Here is a 20,113-nt window from a genome sequence, read left to right as displayed (position 1 = left end):
AACATACTATAAAGAGAAACAGGGAGGAAGATACAATACCCGATAACCAAAAGAACATACTAAGATACTATAATAGAAAGAACATACTAAGATGCTATAGCAGAAGAACAAACCAGGATCTAATTATACCAATAATCACTAACTCATTGTTCTAAACAAAAGGTGATAGTAAATTGGGTATACATGATCATATAACTTTAATGTGAGACTACTTCACGGCTCAACAGTTTGTTTGCTGAAGTCGCGTTTGGTAACCAGAATCTCTTGCAGGGAGAGCGTATAGTATGGGTACTACTCATCACATTATGACCTTAATAAAACAAACTTGTTTTAAGGTAATCAGTACTTCACGATGTCAATTCAAAAGACAACTGTTTACATTTTCCTATTACTTTCATATTGTGACAGTTCCACTTGAAAGTTAATGCAAACTATTTTCCAGTTAAGATAGTTATAAACTAGGAGAAAACTTACATCATTTCAAGCGACAAACAGAACAGTCGAGTCTAGTACATTCAGTAGAAAGGGGCCTATAATGCTAACTTTATGATTCCTTAGTTTATACATCAGGGATATATATTAATCGGATCCGACAGGTAGTAGGATGTGTGCTTTCCGCTTCATTTCCTGTTCCTTGTTTGGTTGTGGGCTTAGAGTAGATTCACCCAGCCTACTATCTATTCGATCTTAGCTATATATATGTTCCGTATACACCAAGTAATCATAAGGGGTATCAGGTATGGGTCAGGTCATAGGACACTAATTCAATGCACATTTTTCTAGTACCAAACATACTTTTCAAATAGAACATTTGGTATACAAAACTAGAAACTTACCAGTAAGCGTTTAAACCATTTATTAAACCAATATAAGTTAAAGGACCTTAGGTGGTTAATTCTATAATACCTTAGTTTATACATCAGGGTTATATATAATTAATACTCGATAGGTAGTTAGATGTATGCTTTCCGCCTCATGATCGGATGGATCAAATGGATTGAAGGAGCCATGAGTGGCTGTATAGGTAGTGCAGCTATCATTAGACGATGTATCCTTCGGAGGTCGCATAGGACTGCTACGTGTGTTTTTGGCCCAAAAATCGATTAGGTGTACAATGTTCCGAGTAGATGATAGATAAGGTGAGATCAGAGAGGTCTCGGCTGCTTTCGAAAGGCAGCAAGTGGTAACCAGAAGAGTCGAAATGGGTTAAGTGAATTGGGATTCGTGTGTGGAGTTGCCTGTCATTCGGGGCATATGCTAAGGTGGTTACAGTTGGACTAAATAATATCATAAGTTGAATAGCCAGTTGGTAGATAAGTGACGTGAACTCGGTAGGGATTCGATGTGGGCGGTCTGTCAAGGAGACAGACCATCTCTAGACTATGGATTTCAGATGGAGCAGATATGATCAGGATGCAAGGAATTCGTTAACCTTCGGGTTTTAGAACCCTGCAAGGGATGGTTTCGGTTGCCTTAGGAAGGCTATGGTATACTCGGGATCGTGGTTTTGGATCATGTCGTCTGAGTTGTCGGGCGTGTAAGGGATGGTAAGAAATGATTTCGAGGACAAAATCTAATTTAAGTGGGGGAGAGTTGTAACATCCTGTTTAAAATTGCGTAATTAAATAATAAACCCGGAACCCAAGATGAAAATTTTTATATTATATTATTTTAATGTGGCCCTAAAATCCATAATATTGAGTAGGGTTTTGGTTTCGGGGAGCCAAACGATATATTTTGGACCTTCGGGGGTTAAAATGTAATTTTTCGACTAGTTTGTAAAGAATTTTGAAGTTTGAGGGTTGTTTGGTAAACTATGGATTTAATTTGAAAAGGATTTAAGAAGTCGGGGTGTTTTTGGTATCATTTGGACTTAATATGAAAGGATTTTGGATGGTTGAGACTAAAAGGGTAAATTAAGTACCTAAGTTGAAAAGAATTTGTCATGGAGGGGTTGCATGGTAACATTTGGGCTTGTGTTGAAAAGAATTGAGAGGGAAGGGTAGGTTGTGTAACTATGAGTCAAATTTTAAGATTGGACGGGTATAACCCGTTACCCTCTTATGCGCAGTAACCCTAAACCTAAGGAACATGGTTCAGCCGCCACTACCGGGAATTCCAGCCGTCACCCTTGTGTCTCGAACTCCATCCATCGCCACCTCCTCGTCGCATGGCCGCCAAACACCATTGATGTCGCTCCAGTCGCTGGCGAAATCGAAGATATACCGGTAACCATCGTGAGCTGCCAAGAAAATCGCCAAGGGCCGGGAAGCGCGCTGTGGGCGTCGGTACGTGGCTCTCGAGCAATCAGAAGCTCTCGGTAAGTGAAACTGCAACCCATATCTCCTCTACTTTGTCTTTCCGGTAACTGTGACGTGAGGAAACATCCTTGCCGCAGCTGCCGGCCTCGGCCACCGACTCTTTTAGCCCCGACGCCGTTTCTGCCGCCTTGTAGGTGGTATGGACTGTTTTCGGAAGTGGTGGTGTTGGATGTGATTTATTGGTCAGAAAACCCACCGCCGCCACCATAAGGTGGTGGCTGCCACATGTTGTCGTCCTCTACCTCCTCTTTGTTACCACTTGCCGCTGTGGGGAGGGTGGTTAGGTGTGTATGTGAACTTATTTCATGGGTTAATGTTTTATAGACCTTTTCTTGGCCAGGAAACCGAAGAAAACTTACCACCACCACCGTGAGGTGGTGGCCGGCACCTGCTGCCACTGTTCTGCCACTGATAGCCACCATCTCGGGTGCCTGTGAGCTTTCGGGTGCGTTGGGTTTGATGTTTAGAGTGCTTTTGGTGTGTGTTGGCCCAAGAACATAACCACCACCACCGTGAGGTGGTGGCTGCCGCCGTGAACCACCGCCAACCACCACTGCTCGAGGTGGTAGTAGGTGGTACCCGACTTGATTAGACTTTAATTATTGTAAAAGCTTAACTATTGGATTAATTGGTTTTGTGATTGGTTGGAAACCCTAATTAGGGTTTAGAAAACCCTAATTTTGGGAATGTGTATTTTGGGTTTGTCGGGACCCGCGTTTAGACCATTGGATTTGGAATTTTGATTTACGCCCGATTACTTTGTGTGTTTGGTCTAGTGGAATAATGGACTTAATGGATTAAGTCCTCAATGGGTTAAGTAAGAACACTTAACCCTAATCGTCATTTTATGTGAAAAACCCTAATTGGGTGTGGATTCTTATTGGGCCATTTATTGGACTAAGCTGCTGTGGGCCTTGGTGGGCCAATTGGGAACATATGTACGGACTAAGGAATTATTGGGCTTTAGGATAAGACCCATTAGAGAGGCTTTGGCCCAATTTGGAAAATTGGGCTATAAGTGGGCCATAATTGGACCTTGAAGATTATTAGTTATTGGGCCATCAGAATGCCAATTGTTTGGACTAGAATAATTGATTGGGCCTTAAAATGAGTCCATGTAGAGATTTGGGCCTAATTTGGAAAATTGGGCCATATGTTGGGCTTTGAGCCATATGTTGGGCTTTGAGCCATTACTTGTCTATTGGGCCTTTGGAGTGTGAGTTGGACCTTGGGCTTCGAACCCAATTATTAATTGGGTATTGTTTGATGTTGACAGTTCGGGAACCTACCAACCAACAGCTGGAGTTGCAATCCCGGGACTTCGACAGTGTCACGTGAGTCTTCTCACCATACCTATGGGTCTAAGGCACCAAGGTCGGCCCATTATGTGATTATGGTATATGTGTTAGTCATTCTGTGATTTGATATGCTATGTGATTGTGTGTTATTGCATGGAAGACCCCGGGGGGGGGGGGGGGGGGAGCCCGTGGCATTGGATATAAGACCATGCGGGGTAGCCCAGGACATTCCTAGGTAAAGACCATGTGGGGTAGCCCATGGCATTGGATGTAAGACCATGTGGGGTAGCCCATGACATTCCTAGGTTAAGACCATGTGGGGTAGCCCATGACACTATGGTGTAAGACCCTGGGGGGAGCCCACGACATCCTTACAGGTTTATGTTTGTGTTATGTGTACATATTTCTGTGTTATATGATATGTTATGTGATTATGTATGTTATTGCATGGAAGACCCCGGGGGGAGCCCGTGGCAATTGGAAGTAAGACTATGTGGGGTAGCCCATGACATTCCTAGGTTAAGACCATGTGGGGTTGCCCATGGCACAATGGTGTAAGACCCTGGGGGAAGCCCACGACATCCTTACAGGTTTTTGTATGCATGGCTTATGTGTTATAGGTAGCTTCTATAGCTAACAGGATATATGATACGGGTAGCTTTTATAGCTAACATGGTATGTGATATGTGGATTGTGTGTATGGTATGCTCTGGGAAACTCACTAAGCTTCGTGCTTACAGGTTTTGTTATGGTTTCAGGTATCATCGCTTTGGAAAGGAAGGGCTCGGATTGATCGCAGTGCACACACCTATGATTTCTGGAATGAATGATTTTGGGAAGGACTCTGATAAATGTTTTACTTAATGATGATTTGAAATGTTTTAAATAAATGGTATCAATGTTTTAGCTATATTAAAAATGAAATTTTTACCCTTGATTTTTGGGTCGTTACACTTTCATCCAAACATATTTTAGATTTATAAATCTCACATAAATAGTAAAAGGCAGTGTAAATGAAGAGTATGAAATCACTCACTTACATCTCACATGGGCATAAATACAAGCAGGTTGTGCGCGCAAAGAATAACAATAATTTAAAAAAGCAATTCAAATACCTTATGAGCTCTTCACTAGTTATAGTTTTTTTCTAGAAATTTTGATTTATGCTCAATTGGATCATGTCTATAAGAAGACGAAGATCCAACATTTGCTAATGAAGATACAATATTTCAATGTTTCAAAGAAGCATTTTATACAAAAAAAAGTCATTAATAAGAAAAAAATATTTACCTTCAATATAGCTTTCTTTTCTGTTATGTTTTTGTTTCCAGTTGTTCCATTATTAATATCCACTATAGATTCTATATTTTCTAAACCTTGATCCATCTCTGATGCTTTTGTTTTCAAACAATGAGTATAATACAATATTTAGTATCATTACACAAAGTATTTTAAATCATATCATCATGTATAACAAAGCTGATGGTGTGACACATTTTACTTTTGAAATTTCAAGTAATTCTTCATGGTAGTGTTCTACTCTACACTTATTATAACTTTCTACAATTGGAATTTGATGAATACTATGAGTGTTATAGAATAACTGAACTATGAAAGATGTTTCTTAATTCTATAATTAATGTAAACATAGATTTTATATAATTTCAAAATAACGACCAGACTACCTGAAGGAAGCCCTACAAACAAACTTATCTAGACACAAAATTTTGAACACAAAGGCATCAATTATAAAGCAAGTTGAACCATCAGATCATCCACACGATCACAAAAAACACAATAAAACCTATATATATATATATATATATATATATATATATATATATATATATATATATATATATATATGCACATAACCGAAAGAAAAAACCCATCCCAAAGACACCCACTAAACACAAATTTGAACTAGGAAAGATGAACATAAGTAGAAAAAATCATGAACTCTCTTAAGCATTTCATCAAACACCTGTAAGACATCATTAAACATAAGTTGAAAACCCTTTTATAATTTAATATTCATACTACATCTGCTTACGAACATATACAATCCATATAAAAGCAACATCATTACTAGAAAAATAGAAGAAAAAAAATCATTTTTTGTTTGTGTTTGACAAAGTAGTTCATATAATGAATTTATTCAAAGAATGTTTTGAAGTTTCAATTCAAATGTAGATTTCAATCAAAATTGTCATGGATTCACAAAATATTTGAGTTTTAATCATTACCATTATCAGAAAAACAGAAGAAAAAAAATCATTTTTGGTTCATGATTTAAAATTTGGTTTGTATGATTGACTATTAACAATTCAACGTTGGTGAATAATCAATCTTTGATTGATGAGAAAATCCATGAAAAAAAATTGAGTTATACTAGCATGGTTTAATAAGAAATTTCTGATCGATGAAGAAAAAAACACATTTAATTGAAAAAATTGTTTTCTGTATGATTGATACTCGCTTTAGTTGTAAGCCGTGAAGTAGACATTCATATAGAATCTTGTTCAGAGCAACCCAAGAACGCCTTATCTTTTGACCCAACTCTTTCAAAATATTTTTTGACCTAAATTCCCTTAACGAGCTCAATTGGACGAGAATTGTCTTCCCAGTCCTAACTAAAATTTGAGTCCTCACAGGATCCGAACTATATATATATATATATATATATATATATATATAATAAACACCACCTTAGTCTTTTCATATTAGGGGTTTACTTAGTTTTAATTTGGCGAGCTTCTTAGATAGGTTAACAACTTGACCTTAGTTATTTTTCTTATTTATAGTCAGTTTCCTTGTCACTACAATTATACTTTTCACTTAATAATAAAACCCTAAATGTTTTTGGCTATTTGGTTATAAATATTCATGGGATCAAATCATAATATTATCAATATTTTTTTTCTTAAAATTTATGGTACTATTCATTGATTTGTGTTTGATTCTCATCTTTTATATAACATCCTCTAATTGAAGCATAAATGGTTATAAAAAATTGCATAAATATTAAGATCTCTTTAAATAATAATATGTACTATGAGACCTGAGTTTAACAAAAATGTGTTTTGGTCATCAAACATATGTATAATAAAAGAAATGGGTGAAAGGTATGAAGTTATACCAAATTAAACACTTTTGAAAGTGTTGCTAAGTAATAAAAATGAAATTGGTTTGACCAATGAAGTCCTTTAGAATGTTGAAGAATCATCACCTCAAAGTTACATAGGTGAGCGTCAACGCAAGGTCCATATCATGTATGTACATCGTGTTAAGCTAGGTTCTAATGCTAGCTTCACCATGCGTTCAACATTGCATTGAATTTTTTTTACCAACGTTGACTTTCTTTGACCGACAATGTAAAAGATAAAATTTCAACCATTTCCACCTTTCTCATTTCAATAAGCTACTCTTAAAATCTCTCAAATCTAAGGGTGATTTTGGGTGCAATTAGGCTATTTTTGGTGTTAAGATTCAAGTTCCTTCAACTAAATTCAAGATTTAAGCGTTATAAATACAATATCAAAGGATTGGAAGTGAAACAAGGGAAATGCATAGAATGAGACCAAACCTTTCATTGAGAGGTTATGTGTGTGTGTCACATACGATGAGGGTGAGGTGGGACACTGTAATGCCCCAAGTTTCAGTATATTTTATTTTTATTATTCAGATATTCTATATGTATTAAATTAATAAAAAATCCATAGATTTTATTTGGGGAGGCTTATATTGTTAATATTTAGCGAGTAGGGTTGGTTTGGTTACATTTTGAAAGTGTTTTTGTGAAGATTAGTAGATTAAGGGGCATTTATGCCAATAGTGGAAAAATTATGTTTGTATGTGCACGTTTTTATGTTGGTTACGAGAGACCTTATTTCCCTTCTCCTTGCATCATTTGTTGCAGCCAAGAAATCCTCAAAACCCTAAACTGCTATCTTTCTTGCTCTTCCTTCCTTGTGCCACCGAACAAGTAATCACAACCATCTTCTCGCTGGAAAAACCACCATTGCCAACATCTTTTTCCTTGGGTCGTCGAAAATCTGAAGTGAAGTCGAGAGGAACTCAACCTATGACTTTTAGGACCAAATTCCTCTCTTAAGGTATCTAAATCTTTGTTTTTCCTTTGCAAATCTTTCTCTTCCTTAGTAAACATCGCCACCACCACCACCACCACTAGGGTGGTGACAGCCACCTCCGACTATCACCGCCATGATAGCAGTAGGTGGTGATGTTTCCAACAACATTTTTGGGTCTTTAATGTTTTTTGGGTGTTGTGTGATCGAAAGCTAAAACCCTAAGTCCATGAATTACTTTTATGGCATTGTACTTTGGATTTTCACTTTTGACGACATACTTTGGGTTAGGGGTTGAATTTTAGGTTACCATTTTGATTCAATGAAATGTTGCTACTATTAAGATGTTACTTTACAGCCCTGGAGGTCCGTAGATGATGACTTAATGGGTTAAGATGCCAAATTAACCATGTAAGGACAAATGAGTGATTTTTTGAAATTACCCTATTCTGTTCCTGTTTTGTGAAAATTATAGAAAAATCATTGATGGTCAGATATAGACTATTTTAGTGCCCAAAATTCAGTTTTTGAGTCTTGTATCTCCATTATTTTTTCCTAGACCTAATGATGACTCTAACTTGGGTGAATGTGTGTGGGCGGGGGAGGGGTGCTGGTAGGGTGGGTGAGTGGATGGATGGGTCGGGTGAGAGGGAGAGAGAGATGATGATGATAATATGTTTTAATTATATGAACAATGTCTAAAATAAAGAGGATGTCGCATGATTTTTTTTACACACCCGACCGAGGCGGCGAAACATGTCGGACTGTGCGACTTAGTTCATGGATCACAAGCAAATTGAATATACCTCACAAGTTACAAAAATAACAATACATCAGTTACATTCCACTTTAAGGTTTGAATACAAGGTTCATACAATAATAATAATAATAAGTTTATAAATTTACCTTAACAAGTAGGCCGGTATAACAAAAACTAGATAAAACTAGGTTGCCCGAAATCCATGAACAATTCTTCTACTAAAAGTTGGTTCAATGATCTCCTAAGAAAAAAATAAAGTTTGAGGCTCAACACAAAGGTTGGTGAGAGTTACAGGTTTTCTGCTAACTGCAGTAAATATACTTTTAAATTTTTTTTGAAAAGTATTTCTTTTGTAGATAAAATCATGTTTCGAAAATGTTTGATAAAATGAGAAACCGAATCCGTGCTTTCTAAATAAATAAACAAGTTAATGCTTATAGTGATTCCTATAGCTGAGCTATGTGACTAGATATAACCCCTTACGACGCTTCATTTGACGTCGTGGATAAATACCAAAGATAATTACCACCCACTTCGATTGATCCCTCGTGGTTGTAGCTAGCAACCGTAGGTGGGGGTGTCAACCCGTATAGATATATACATACGTATCTAAGGGCATCATCTTCGAGAATTTCAGAGAGAATGACGATGGAAGGTGTGAAAAAGTGATCTATAGGGCCTTCTATTTATAGTCATGGAGTTAGGGTGCGTGCAACACAAATATTTCCACACGTCGCGCGTGATCATCGTGGCTCCATCCAAAGAAGGCTATGTGTCACTTCCCAAATTAACCACATCACTCGCAATCAACTCAAATCCGGTGTCAGGTGGGCGGTGGGAATAGACGTGCACCTCGCACGCACAAAAAGCTTTTTCAAAAATCAAAACTTCTTTGTGCAAGCTCCCATCTAAGCCCTCTTTATATATATATATATATATATATATATATATATATATATATATATATATATATATATATATATATATATATATATATATATATATATATATATATGTGATGATCTCAATGGGTACTACAACTCTCCTTTAAGTTTCTTTAGTTAGTTTTGACTTTCTTTTTTGTGCCTAACGGGGGTAAAAATAAAGGATTTCACAAAAATCATCTCTCTCATACGGGTCCCGTTTTTGGCAATCTTTGTCCTAAAATTTATATCTTAAGGAGTACTACGAATCTCCTTTTTTCACTTTAAGTGAAAACTCAACCAATATCTAAGTACCGTTTTGACGTAATTAATTTTAATTACGCGGTTGATTTATATTTTTATAAAATCCATAATTCTTTCCTTTGGATTCTGATTTTTAGGAATCTTATATCCTTAAGATCATGTTAATGAGTACTTTCCAAGTATGTTAACCAGCTTAGAAAACGATACAAATTTTTTGAGACTAATTCTTCGAGCCTAATAGTCATTTTAACAAATGAATGTAATGGCAAATTTGATTTTTATTATCTCAAAATCAAATATTACGATACTAAGCTATTACATATATTTTTCCTACTCTTTCCTAAAAGTGATTAGTGACGAAAACCTCTCGGTTGTCACATTCTCCCCGTGTTTAGGAAGTTTCGTCTTAAAATTTTATCTTGTCATCGGGCTTCCTTCGAACAAGTGAGGGTACTTGTCATTCATTTGGTCCTCTCATTCCCATGTGTATTCTGGTCCTCACTTTGAGTTCCACCATACCTTAACAATGGTAATCCGACTCTGCTTGAGTTGTTTGACCTCTCTATCCATGATTTCGACTGGCTCTTCGATGAAGTTCAATTTAGGGTTAATCTGAATTTCATCAAGTAGAATGACAAGTGTATCGCCGGAAAGGCACTTTTTAAGATTAGACACATGGAAGACGTCATGCATTTTATTAAGCTCTTGGGGTAACCTAAGTCGATAGGTAATCAGACCTATCCTGTCAAGGATTTCAAATGGTCCTATGTACCTCAGATTCAGTTTACCCCGCTTTCCGAACCTTATACCTCCTTTCCAAGGAGATACTTTTAGCATCACCCTATCTCTGACTTAGAACTCTAGGGGTTTACACCTTACATCAATGTAGCTCTTTTGACGGCCATATGCTGCCTTCATGTTCTCTCGTATCTAGACTATCTTTTCGGCTGTCTTGTGGATAATCTCTAGGCCTGTTCGTAGGGTATTCCCTGCGAATTTTTTAGCCAGTTGGGTATCGCCAACTTCAGTCCAAAAAATGTGAGATCGACATTTTCGGCCGTATAGTGCTTCGAACGGTGCTGCTTTAATGCTCGTGTGATAGCTATTATTGTATGAGAACTCAACTAGAGGAACTCTGAGCATGTCTTCAAGTGTTTGGATGTTTCTTTCACTTCGGCCATCGGTTTGAGGATGGTAGGTTGTACTCATATTCAAGCAAGTACCAAGGGATTTTTGCAAACTCTGCCAGAAGCGAGAGGTAAATTTGTTATCTCTATCAGACCGGACATAAAAAGGCCGATTGTTCGAGATTGTCAGGGGGAGCAGTGGCGGTACCTGCGCCAGCCGCATTGATGATTCTCCCGGGACTTTGGATTCTCCACTAGAGGTTGATATTGCAGATGACCGTACCGTGAGTGGTTCGAGGGTTCATCGTGGGTGTGTCCTGAATCTATTAGTGAGAGGTACTCTATTGATTTGGTGTCGATTCCTTTGAGAGGATCGAAGGTTATTATCAAGATTGATTGGTTGGGTACCTATGGGGCCACGATCGATTGCGAGTGGCAGTTAGTGAGGGTTCGAACCCCATGTGGGGGAGAACTGGTTATTCCTGGTAAGAGAGCTTCGCATGGGCCAGCTCTCTGTTCAGCTGCGAGGGCCAAGAGATACCTGCAATAGGGTTGTTCTGGGATCCTAGCTTATGTTGCAAAAACTCGAGTTGAGGGCACGTCCGAGTTGAGTGGGGTGCCCATTGTTCAGGATTTACCCGATGTGTTTCCTGAGGATTTACCAGGAGTGCCTCCCGAGAGGCTGGTTGAGTTTCGGATTGATCTGGTTCCTGGTACGACCCCGATATCCAAGGCACCGTATCACCTGGCACCACCAAAGATGCAGGAGTTGTCTACACAGCTTCAGGAACTGATAGACAAGGGTTTTATTCGTCCGAGCAGCTCTCTGTGGGGAGTACCGATTCTATTTGTGAATAAGAAGGACGGTTCACACAAAATGTGCATTTATTAACATGATTTGAATAAGCTAACGGTGAAGAACCGTTACTCACCTCCGAGGATTGACGATTTGTTAGATCAGCTTCAGGGTGCATCTTGCTTTTCCAAGATTGATTTGCGATCGGGGTACCATCAGATGAAGGTCAGAGATGATGATGTACAGAAGACATCCTTCAGGACTCTTTATGGTCATTACAAGTTCATGGTGATCCATTCGGGATCACCAATGCACTAGCCACATTCATGGATCTCATGAACCAAGTTTGTAAGCCAATATTGGATCGGTCTGTGACTGTATTCATTAATGATATTCTCAGGGACGCATCTTTGTTAGGGCCAGGTCTTGCCCCCCTCCCCCCCTAAATTTTGGGTTAGAAGTAGTCCAACTAAGAATAATTTTTCGAGATATAAGCCCAGATGTAAGAAAATTGGGCTTTGGCCCCTCCTGCCCAATCGGAATGATGTGAATTGAAGTATCGAACCCCAAATCGGAAAATCCCAATCCTCATCTTCTGTCAATCCGTTGAATCCGTTCTTCATTGGTCGCTGTTCTAGTCGTCGGAGGCCTCATGGCCTCAGTGCCTCACGCCTCACTGTCCGCTCCGCCTCCGGCCTCCATAGACCACAGCAGACGCAGCACGCCAGCACAGCAGGCGACAACAGCTAGCAGACTTTTAAATTCCAATCTTCAGTCTTCTCTTCTGTAAGTTCTATTCTTCCTTCGTGTAATCTGGAAGAAAAATCAGAAATTTAACTAGTCAAGAACTTAGAATCTCAAACAAATGAAACAATGTTATATGTTCCTTCGTGTAATCTTGTTCTGTTGTTCAGTGTTCAGTCTCCATTTGTAAATTTGGTTAATTGATTGTTGTGGCCTTGTGGGAATTTTACAGTTCACACAGTTAAATGATTTCACACATTGTTGTTCCTACAATTGCTTCTTGTTTGTCCAAAACTCCAAATGAGCTAAGATTGTTGATTTGTTCCTCTAATTGCTTGTTGTTTGTCTTAAATGAGCTGAGATTGTTAATTAATTTGAATTGTTCCTCCATTTTATTGTTGTTGGAATTTAGGAATCAAGAAATTAGAATCTCAAACAATGTTATATGTTTTCTTTTGCAGAAATTAAAGTTAATTGGTAGATTTTGAATGAATTGTTCATACATTTTGATTTTTTTTATAGATATAATCATGGGCAAGATGAAAACCATTCATTCTTTTTTCAAAAGAATGGGTGATGATGAAGAACACTTAATGAAAATCACGAGAGTAAACGTCAAAAAGCTTCAACAAGTGAACCACAACCGCAACAACATAGAAATCAACAAGAGAATGACATTTCTGAAGCCACACAATCAAATCCTAATGAGGTGGATCTTAAGCAACTAGAAAGAGATCTTGCTAAACGAAAACAAATGTGGGATTATCCGGTTAATTTAAGAGAAGAAGTAAGACGAGCTTATATGACTTTAGGACCTTTCCAAATACGTCTTAAAGAGTATCATGCTAAAGGTTCAAAGAAACATCCTCGTAGATTCCAATACTCTTGGTTCAACATTTTCCCTAATTGGTTAGAATATTCTCCAACAACACACTGAACTTATTGTTTTATTTGTTATATATTTAACGATAAACCAAGTGTGAGTCATGGTTATGATGCATTTACTGTTAAAGGATTTGACAATTGGAAAAAAGTTAATGACGGGAAAAATTGTGCATTCTTGAAACACATTGGTTGTTCACAACATAGAAATGCAGTTGGATTCGCTGAAAACTTGATCAACCAAGAAGCACACATTGAAAATATCATAGTGAAGCAAAATGAGGCGCAAATATTGAAGAATCGTTTACGATTAAAAGCTTCGATTGACACAGTTCGTTGGTTAACATTCCAAGCTTGTGCTTTACGCGGAAATGATGAAAGTCCTAATTCCAAAAATCGTGGTAATTTTCTCCAACTACTAAAACTTCTAGCATCTTATAATGATGAAGTTGCAAATGTTATATTAGAGAAAGCTCCTTATAATTCAAAGTATACTTCTGGAGAAATTCAAAAAGAGATTCTTAGTATTATTGCAAATAAAGTTCGAAAACATATTCGTAGTGAAGTGGGGGATTCATACTTTTGTGTCATGGTTGATGAGTCACGGGATGAGTCTAAAAAAGAGAAAATGGCCATAGTTTTGAGATTTATTGATGCCGAAGGGATCATTCGGGAAAGATTCTTGGATTTGGTTCATGTCAAGGATACGTTATCGTTAACCTTGAAAACAAATATGTGGAGACAACTTTTACACTATCAGTTTGATGTTAGTAAAATCTGTGGTCAAGGGTATGATGGTGCTAGTAATATGAGAATGGAATGGAACGGATTACAAGCACTTATTCTTAAGGATTGTCCTTCTGCATATTATGTTCACTGCTTTGCTCATAGATTACAACTAGCACTGGTGGCTGCTTCAAGAGAAATTATTCATGTACACCAATTTTTTTCAAACTTAATTTTTATAATTAATGTGGTTTGTGCTTCTAGTAAGCGTCATGATGAGTTACAAAAGGCAAAGGCAACTGAGATTGAGCATTTATTGGAACTTGGTGAAATTGAATCAGGCAAAGGATTGAATCAAGTTGGGACATTAACAAGAGCTGGTGATACACGTTGGGGTTCTCATCTTCGTTCCGTTTGTAGTTTGCTTAACATATTTGATTGTACTTGTGTTGTGCTCCAAGGAATAATTGATGACGAATCTGCTATTTATTCTCAATGCGGAGATGCTGATGCAACTTATTGTTACCTGAAATCATTTGAGTTTGTGTTTATTCTTCACCTGATGAAGGAACTAATGGGAAAAACTGATATACTTTCTCAAGCTTTACAAAAGAAATCCCAGGATATTCTTAATGCCATGAAGTTAGTTTCAGCAACAAAGGAGGGTCTAAATGATTTCAGAAACAACGGGTGGGATTCTTTACTTGCACATGTACAATTTTTTTTGTGAGAAACATAAAATAGATATGCCAGATATGAATGCTCCATATACTTCTACTCGATATCGGCCTCGAAAAACAGATAATCATGTTACTTTTGAACATTTTTATCGAGTAGATTTGTTTACATCCACATAAACAGTTACATGAGTTGAATAGTAGATTCAATGATCAGGCGATTGAGTTGTTACGTCTTAGTTCTACTTTAGTTTCAAAAGAACACTCTAAAGTGATTAACGTTGATCAGATTTGTCTTCTTGTTGAGAAGTATTATCCCGAAGATTTTACGGAGCAAGAGAGAATTCAATTACGATATCAATTGGAGATTTTTAATATTGATAAGACAAAGAATCCTAGGCTAAGTGGTGTATCAACTATTGCTGACCTATGCAAGGGACTTGTGGAAAATCAGAAATGTGAGACGTATTATTTGCTTGATAGAGTGGTTCGGTTAATCTTGACACTTCCAGTTTCTACCGCAACAACAGAGAGGGGATTTTCTGCAATGAAAATATTCAAGAACCGCCTTCGCAACAAGATGTTGGATGACTTTCTCGCAAACAATTTGGTGGTTTACATAGAAAGGGAAATTGTTGAAAACATTGATTTGAAGTCGGTAATTGATGATTTTAAAGATCTTAAAGGTCGTCGGGCTGAGTTGTAATTCTTTTTTAGGTATTTTTGGTGTTTAATTGTTAAAAAATTTGGTTTTTTTATATGTAAGAACAGTAACTTTAGGTATTTTGGTGTTTAAATGCTAAAAAAAATTGATTTTTTTGTGTAATAACGTTTATTTTAGATTTTTTTACTTTCGGCCCCCTAGTTATATGTTCAAGCTCCGTCACTGGATATTCTGGTCTACTCCAAGACCAAGGAGCAACACTAGGAACATTTATGGGAGGTGTTGCAGACCCTGATGAGGGAGAGGTTTTATGCCAAGTTCTCCAAATGTGAGTTCTGGTTGCGTGAGGTGCAGTTCCTTGGGCACATCGTCAACCCGAAGGGTATCTTCGTCGACCCGACCAAGATCGAGGCCGTGATGCGATGGGAGTTTCCGAGGACCACATCTGAGATTCGAAGTTTCTTAGGTTTCGCAGGTTATTATTGGAGATTCATCCAGGATTTCTCCAAGATTGCAGCGCCTTTGACCCGTTTGACAAAGAATAATGTGAATTTTTGGTGGAGGCCTGATCAACAATTGGCTTTTGAGATTCTAAGGCAGATATTATACGAGGCCACGATTCTTGCGCTTCATGAGGGTTTGGATGATTTCGTGGTTTACTATGACGCCTCTATTTCGGGATTGGGAGTTGTTCTTATGTAGAGGGGTCACGTGATTTATTACACTTCAAGGCAGTTGAAGCCTCATGAGGCGAATTATCCTATGCATGATTTGGAGTTGGGGGTGGTGTTTTTCGCCCTCAAGATTTAGAGGTACTACATGTATGAGGTTAGTGTACTGTTTACACTGACCACAAGAGTTTAAGATATTTGATGGATCAGTTAAATTTGAACATGTGACAAAGGAGGTGGGTGGATATGGTAAAAGATTATGATTACAAGACCCTATACCACCATGTGAAGGCCAATATGGTGGCTGATGATTTGAGCCGCAAGGTCGTGAGTCCTTCTATCAAGGATATCTGATTGAGGATGATTGTCACTTTTCCTTTGATGGATTTGATCAAGAAGGCTCAGGTGGAGGGATTGAAAAAGGAAAATTGGAAGGTCGAGCGGATCAGGGGAAAGGTTCCCTTATTTGTCAGAGACAGTCGGGGTTTGTTGACTCAGTGTGGTAGAGTTTGGGTTCTGACATCGGTCAGGGTGAGACAGATGGTTCTGGAGGAGGCGCATAATTCAAAGTTTTCTATCCATGCGGGGGCCACGAAGATGTATAGGGATATGAGTTTGAGTTATTGGTGGCCCTATATGAAAAGGGAAATAGCTTGGTTTGTTGAGCAGTGCCTGACTTCTAGGAAAGTCAAGGCCAAACATCACAGACCCAAGATGCAACCCTTACTCATTCCCTTGTGGAAGTGGGAAGAGATTACCATGGATTTCATCACAAAGTTTCCAAGGATGGCACGTGGTGTTGATTCTATCTAGGTCATTGTTGATAGATTGACCAAGAGTGCGCATTTCATACCGATTGATGAGCGCATATCTACTAAGAAGTTAGCTGACATCTACGTAATGGAGGTGGTAGTTCGGCATGGGGTGCCAATTTTGGTGGTTTCGGACCGGGATGTTCGTTTTTGTTGAATTAGGTGTCTAAGCTCATAACTATATTTGGTATGTACTTGACCCGATAGTAGCATGGTCCTTTTGGGTTGCCTTCACCAAAGCAAATTGAATAGATGATTAATGGAGAGAGAGGATATTATAGTTTATTAATATATTATAAGAATAATATATTAAAAGAGAAATCATATTGTTTAATTAATATTGGTTAAGAATTAATTAAGAATTAATTTTGTGACTAAAAGAGATTAATCAAATAAAGGGGACTGGTATTGCACTTATAAGATAATTGGATTTTGGACTGTAGATCCTTATGGATATAAGGGGGACGAAAATTAGAGTGGAAGCCCACTATGATTTCGTCCATGGCCTTATTCCAAAAGGTTCTTTATGCTGCTTAAGGACTAAGCTATCCAATTAGGGTTTTGACTGAAACCCTAGCATCATACCTATAAAAAGGACCCTAGGGCACCCAAAATCGGCTACCACTTATTCCTAAGAGTCATAGAGCCGAATTTGGAGCCTCCATTCCCTCTTTTCAAGATTATCTTCTTGCCTTGGTGTTTGTAAGCCATTAGAGGTATTACAATTGTGATACTAAGCTCTTGCAGTTGAAGATTATTGCTACTTGTGAAAGGTAATCATATAAACTTGTTTTTATTATTGATTTCAAATTTCATATACTAGATCTAGGGTTTTATAGCTTAGGATAATTTGCATGTACAATAAAGAAACCTAGATCCAAAGCTTTAGGGTTTTGCATGTGCACATAGGAATGTTCTTTTGCTCAAAACCCATCAGTGGTATCAAAGCCTTGATTGGTTTCAATTGTATTTGATGCTTATATGTTCGTCCATAGCTTGAAAAGAAAATTGTTTTTGAAAAACACCCTGTAAGTCCCTAATCTGCTTGTGTATCAATCAGATCCGTTTGATGGTGCGGAATCCCAATCAAACAGATGATGTCAGATCAAATAGAAGAGAAGGAGAAGAAGAATAATATGAATCTTGAATGTATTGATGATATGAATTAAGTTCCTTACACAAGATTCACACACTTACACACACTAAAACTCCTTTCTCTCTCTCTTGGCCGTACTCTCTCTTCTGTTCATCAATCTCTCCTCAACCACCTAACACTTATATATATACTTGGGGAATATGGGCCATAAATGGGTTTACGGCCGTAAATGGGTTTACGGCCGTAAATGGGTTTACGGCCGAAAACACCCATTGGGACGTAAACAGGGTTTACGGCCGTAAACCTGTTTACGGCCGTAAACACCCCCTTGGCCATAAACCTGACCGTAAACTCATAAAGTATTACATAAAAATACAATTGCTCAGAAAAGCAAAGTATAAACGATATTTTTGACCCAACAATCTCCCCCTTGGTTTATAGCTTTCTTTTCTTTTCTTAAATGACCCAACAAGCTCTCCCTAAGAAGTAGCTGAATTTTCTTGTCAATCTTCATCGAGAGCTTAGCTTCTGCATTAATCTTCAACTTCTTCACAACTTCAAGATGAACTTGATGAATCTTCAATGAATGACTTCATCTTGAGAAGTTGGGCTTTTCTTCAAAATTTGACATTGAACGAACATTGGGTGAGTAGGCTTCTTGAAAAGATTCTTGAAAGATAGCGCTTTCAGCTTGAGAATCTTCAGAGAGAACGTTAGAGAGAACAAATCTTCTGGATCACTTCAGCAGGTTTAAGATAGCAGCATACTGATTGAGGAGGCTTCAATGCAATCCATCACCTAATCTTCAAGTGCAGCTTCACCTTGCTTCTGGGGTTGAAAGATTGAATGTCGAAAGAATAATCTTCATTTCTTGCTCCTTCGAATGAGAATTCTTCGATGATCACGGATGAAGCCTTGGCTCAGAAATCTTCGACACAAACTTCCATGAGTTTCATCTTCACCTGAATTCACTATTCAAGACAAAACAAAACTAAAAGAAAAATTTAACACACAATATTTTTGGATTTTTCATATTTTCTGATTTTTTGTTTGGTTTTTAAAATTTTTAATTCTCCCCTAATATTTAAATTAGAAGAAAACTATGAAAAATTTAACAAAAATAAAAATGATATCTAACTTTAAGAGTGATTTGGGATCAAAGTTTTTAGACAACATTTATCCGTTTATCAGTACCTCTCCCTTCATGAATAGATCTGGTCAATCGCCGGTATTGTGGTCCACTTAAACACGAGAGATTGTGACAAAAATAGGACATACTATAAGTGACAAGACAATGTGATCCTAAGTTCCTAGATAATATTCCTTAAGGACCATTCAGCTGACGACGACCAAAGATATTTTGTCCACCTAAATTGAGCAGCGAGATCTACAGACAACCTAGTGATTGTTCAATTTTAAATGTACTAGAACATGTTTCCCGCTTCCTGACATACCCCAATAATCAGGAACTTCCAAAGTACTCCTTACTTTAGGTGAGCAGACAATTATTATGAGAGAAGTCAGATTCAGAGTGCATATGCTATACACCCAGGTCGGATCTCTTCCAATCTCGCAGAGGGTGAAACATATGACTAACCAGATTTAGAGGGATTGAGAAGTAGAATGGTGCATATGCTGTGTACCAGGTCGGATTGTGAGTCACGCAAAGGAGACAGTATATGGCTAACAGATAGAAGGAATTGCATAGATAGAAGATGCAGAGAAATAGAGTTGCATATGTTGCAGTCTAGGTCGGATGTATTTCAATCACGTAGAGGAGGCAACATATGACTAACAGAAAGAAAGCAAGAAAATAATTTCCTACAGACCTAATTTATCGGAATTCACCAGTCACCCCATCAATACCGGAATTAAGGACAAAGTCTGTACATCGAGGAAGAGTTAAACCACAGTTCTAGATACAGATTACTTTAATGTGACCGGTGGATTATCATGTATATCTCCCTGCTCAACCTATCCGAGCGTCGTATTGTCAGGCTAAACGGATTTAACTAGGTCAAGATTTGTCAAGTCTTTGAATTCCTAAAGTTCAACTCTGCCTAGTCAAGTCCATTTAGAATCTTTCGTGCCTACCAGCGCATCGAACACAGAGCCTAGACAATTCATATTTAGTCCCTTACACAGATTCAGATTGCCTGTTATCACATGATTATATCACTTCCCAAAACATCTCATGCAAGAACATTCCATTAACAACATATTTTTGGATTTTCTGATTTTTTTTAATGTTTTTGGATTTTTTA

At 37.8% G+C, this 20,113-nt stretch overlaps 1 protein-coding gene and 1 long non-coding RNA gene across 3 annotated transcripts; both read left to right on the top strand.

The window, feature by feature from the left end:
* Positions 1-2,092: 2,092 nt before the first annotated feature.
* LOC145116684 (uncharacterized) lies at positions 2,093-4,570 on the top strand. 2 transcript variants are annotated; one of them, XR_013712257.1, is made up of 4 exons: positions 2,093-2,320; positions 2,662-2,766; positions 3,598-3,655; positions 4,378-4,570. It is a non-coding gene; the product is annotated as an uncharacterized LOC145116684 (long non-coding RNA). The 2 variants fall into 2 exon arrangements; XR_013712256.1 differs by having other exon boundaries at positions 2,646-2,766.
* Positions 4,571-12,229: 7,659 nt separating this feature from the next.
* On the top strand, positions 12,230-15,972 carry LOC145111769 (uncharacterized). Its single transcript, XM_079048018.1, has 7 exons — positions 12,230-12,363; positions 12,907-13,230; positions 13,300-14,641; positions 14,767-15,264; positions 15,373-15,376; positions 15,448-15,575; positions 15,769-15,972. Exons 1-7 carry the CDS (start codon positions 12,230-12,232, stop codon positions 15,970-15,972), a joined length of 2,634 nt encoding a protein of 877 aa, XP_078904144.1.
* Positions 15,973-20,113: the final 4,141 nt, after the last annotated feature.

The sequence above is a fragment of the Lactuca virosa genome, chromosome 5, assembly GCF_052849685.1.
Source record: "Lactuca virosa cultivar CGN04683 chromosome 5, Lactuca_virosa_CGN04683_v6, whole genome shotgun sequence".
NCBI lineage: Eukaryota > Viridiplantae > Streptophyta > Magnoliopsida > Asterales > Asteraceae > Lactuca > Lactuca virosa.
The sequence above is the reverse complement of the archived record's forward strand: the minus strand, read 5'-3'. Positions and strand labels throughout refer to the sequence as shown.

Excerpts from the sequence above, each read along its gene's own strand:
- LOC145111769 (XM_079048018.1), top strand. The coding sequence starts at position 12,230 with ATGGCCTCAGTGCCTCACGCCTCACTGTCCGCTCCGCCTCCGGCCTCC. Across the intron at positions 13,231-13,299 it reads TTCAACATTTTCCCTAATTG|TGTGAGTCATGGTTATGATG; the intron begins GTTAGAATATTC and ends CGATAAACCAAG. Across the intron at positions 14,642-14,766 it reads GGGATTCTTTACTTGCACAT|ATTTGTTTACATCCACATAA; the intron begins GTACAATTTTTT and ends TTTATCGAGTAG.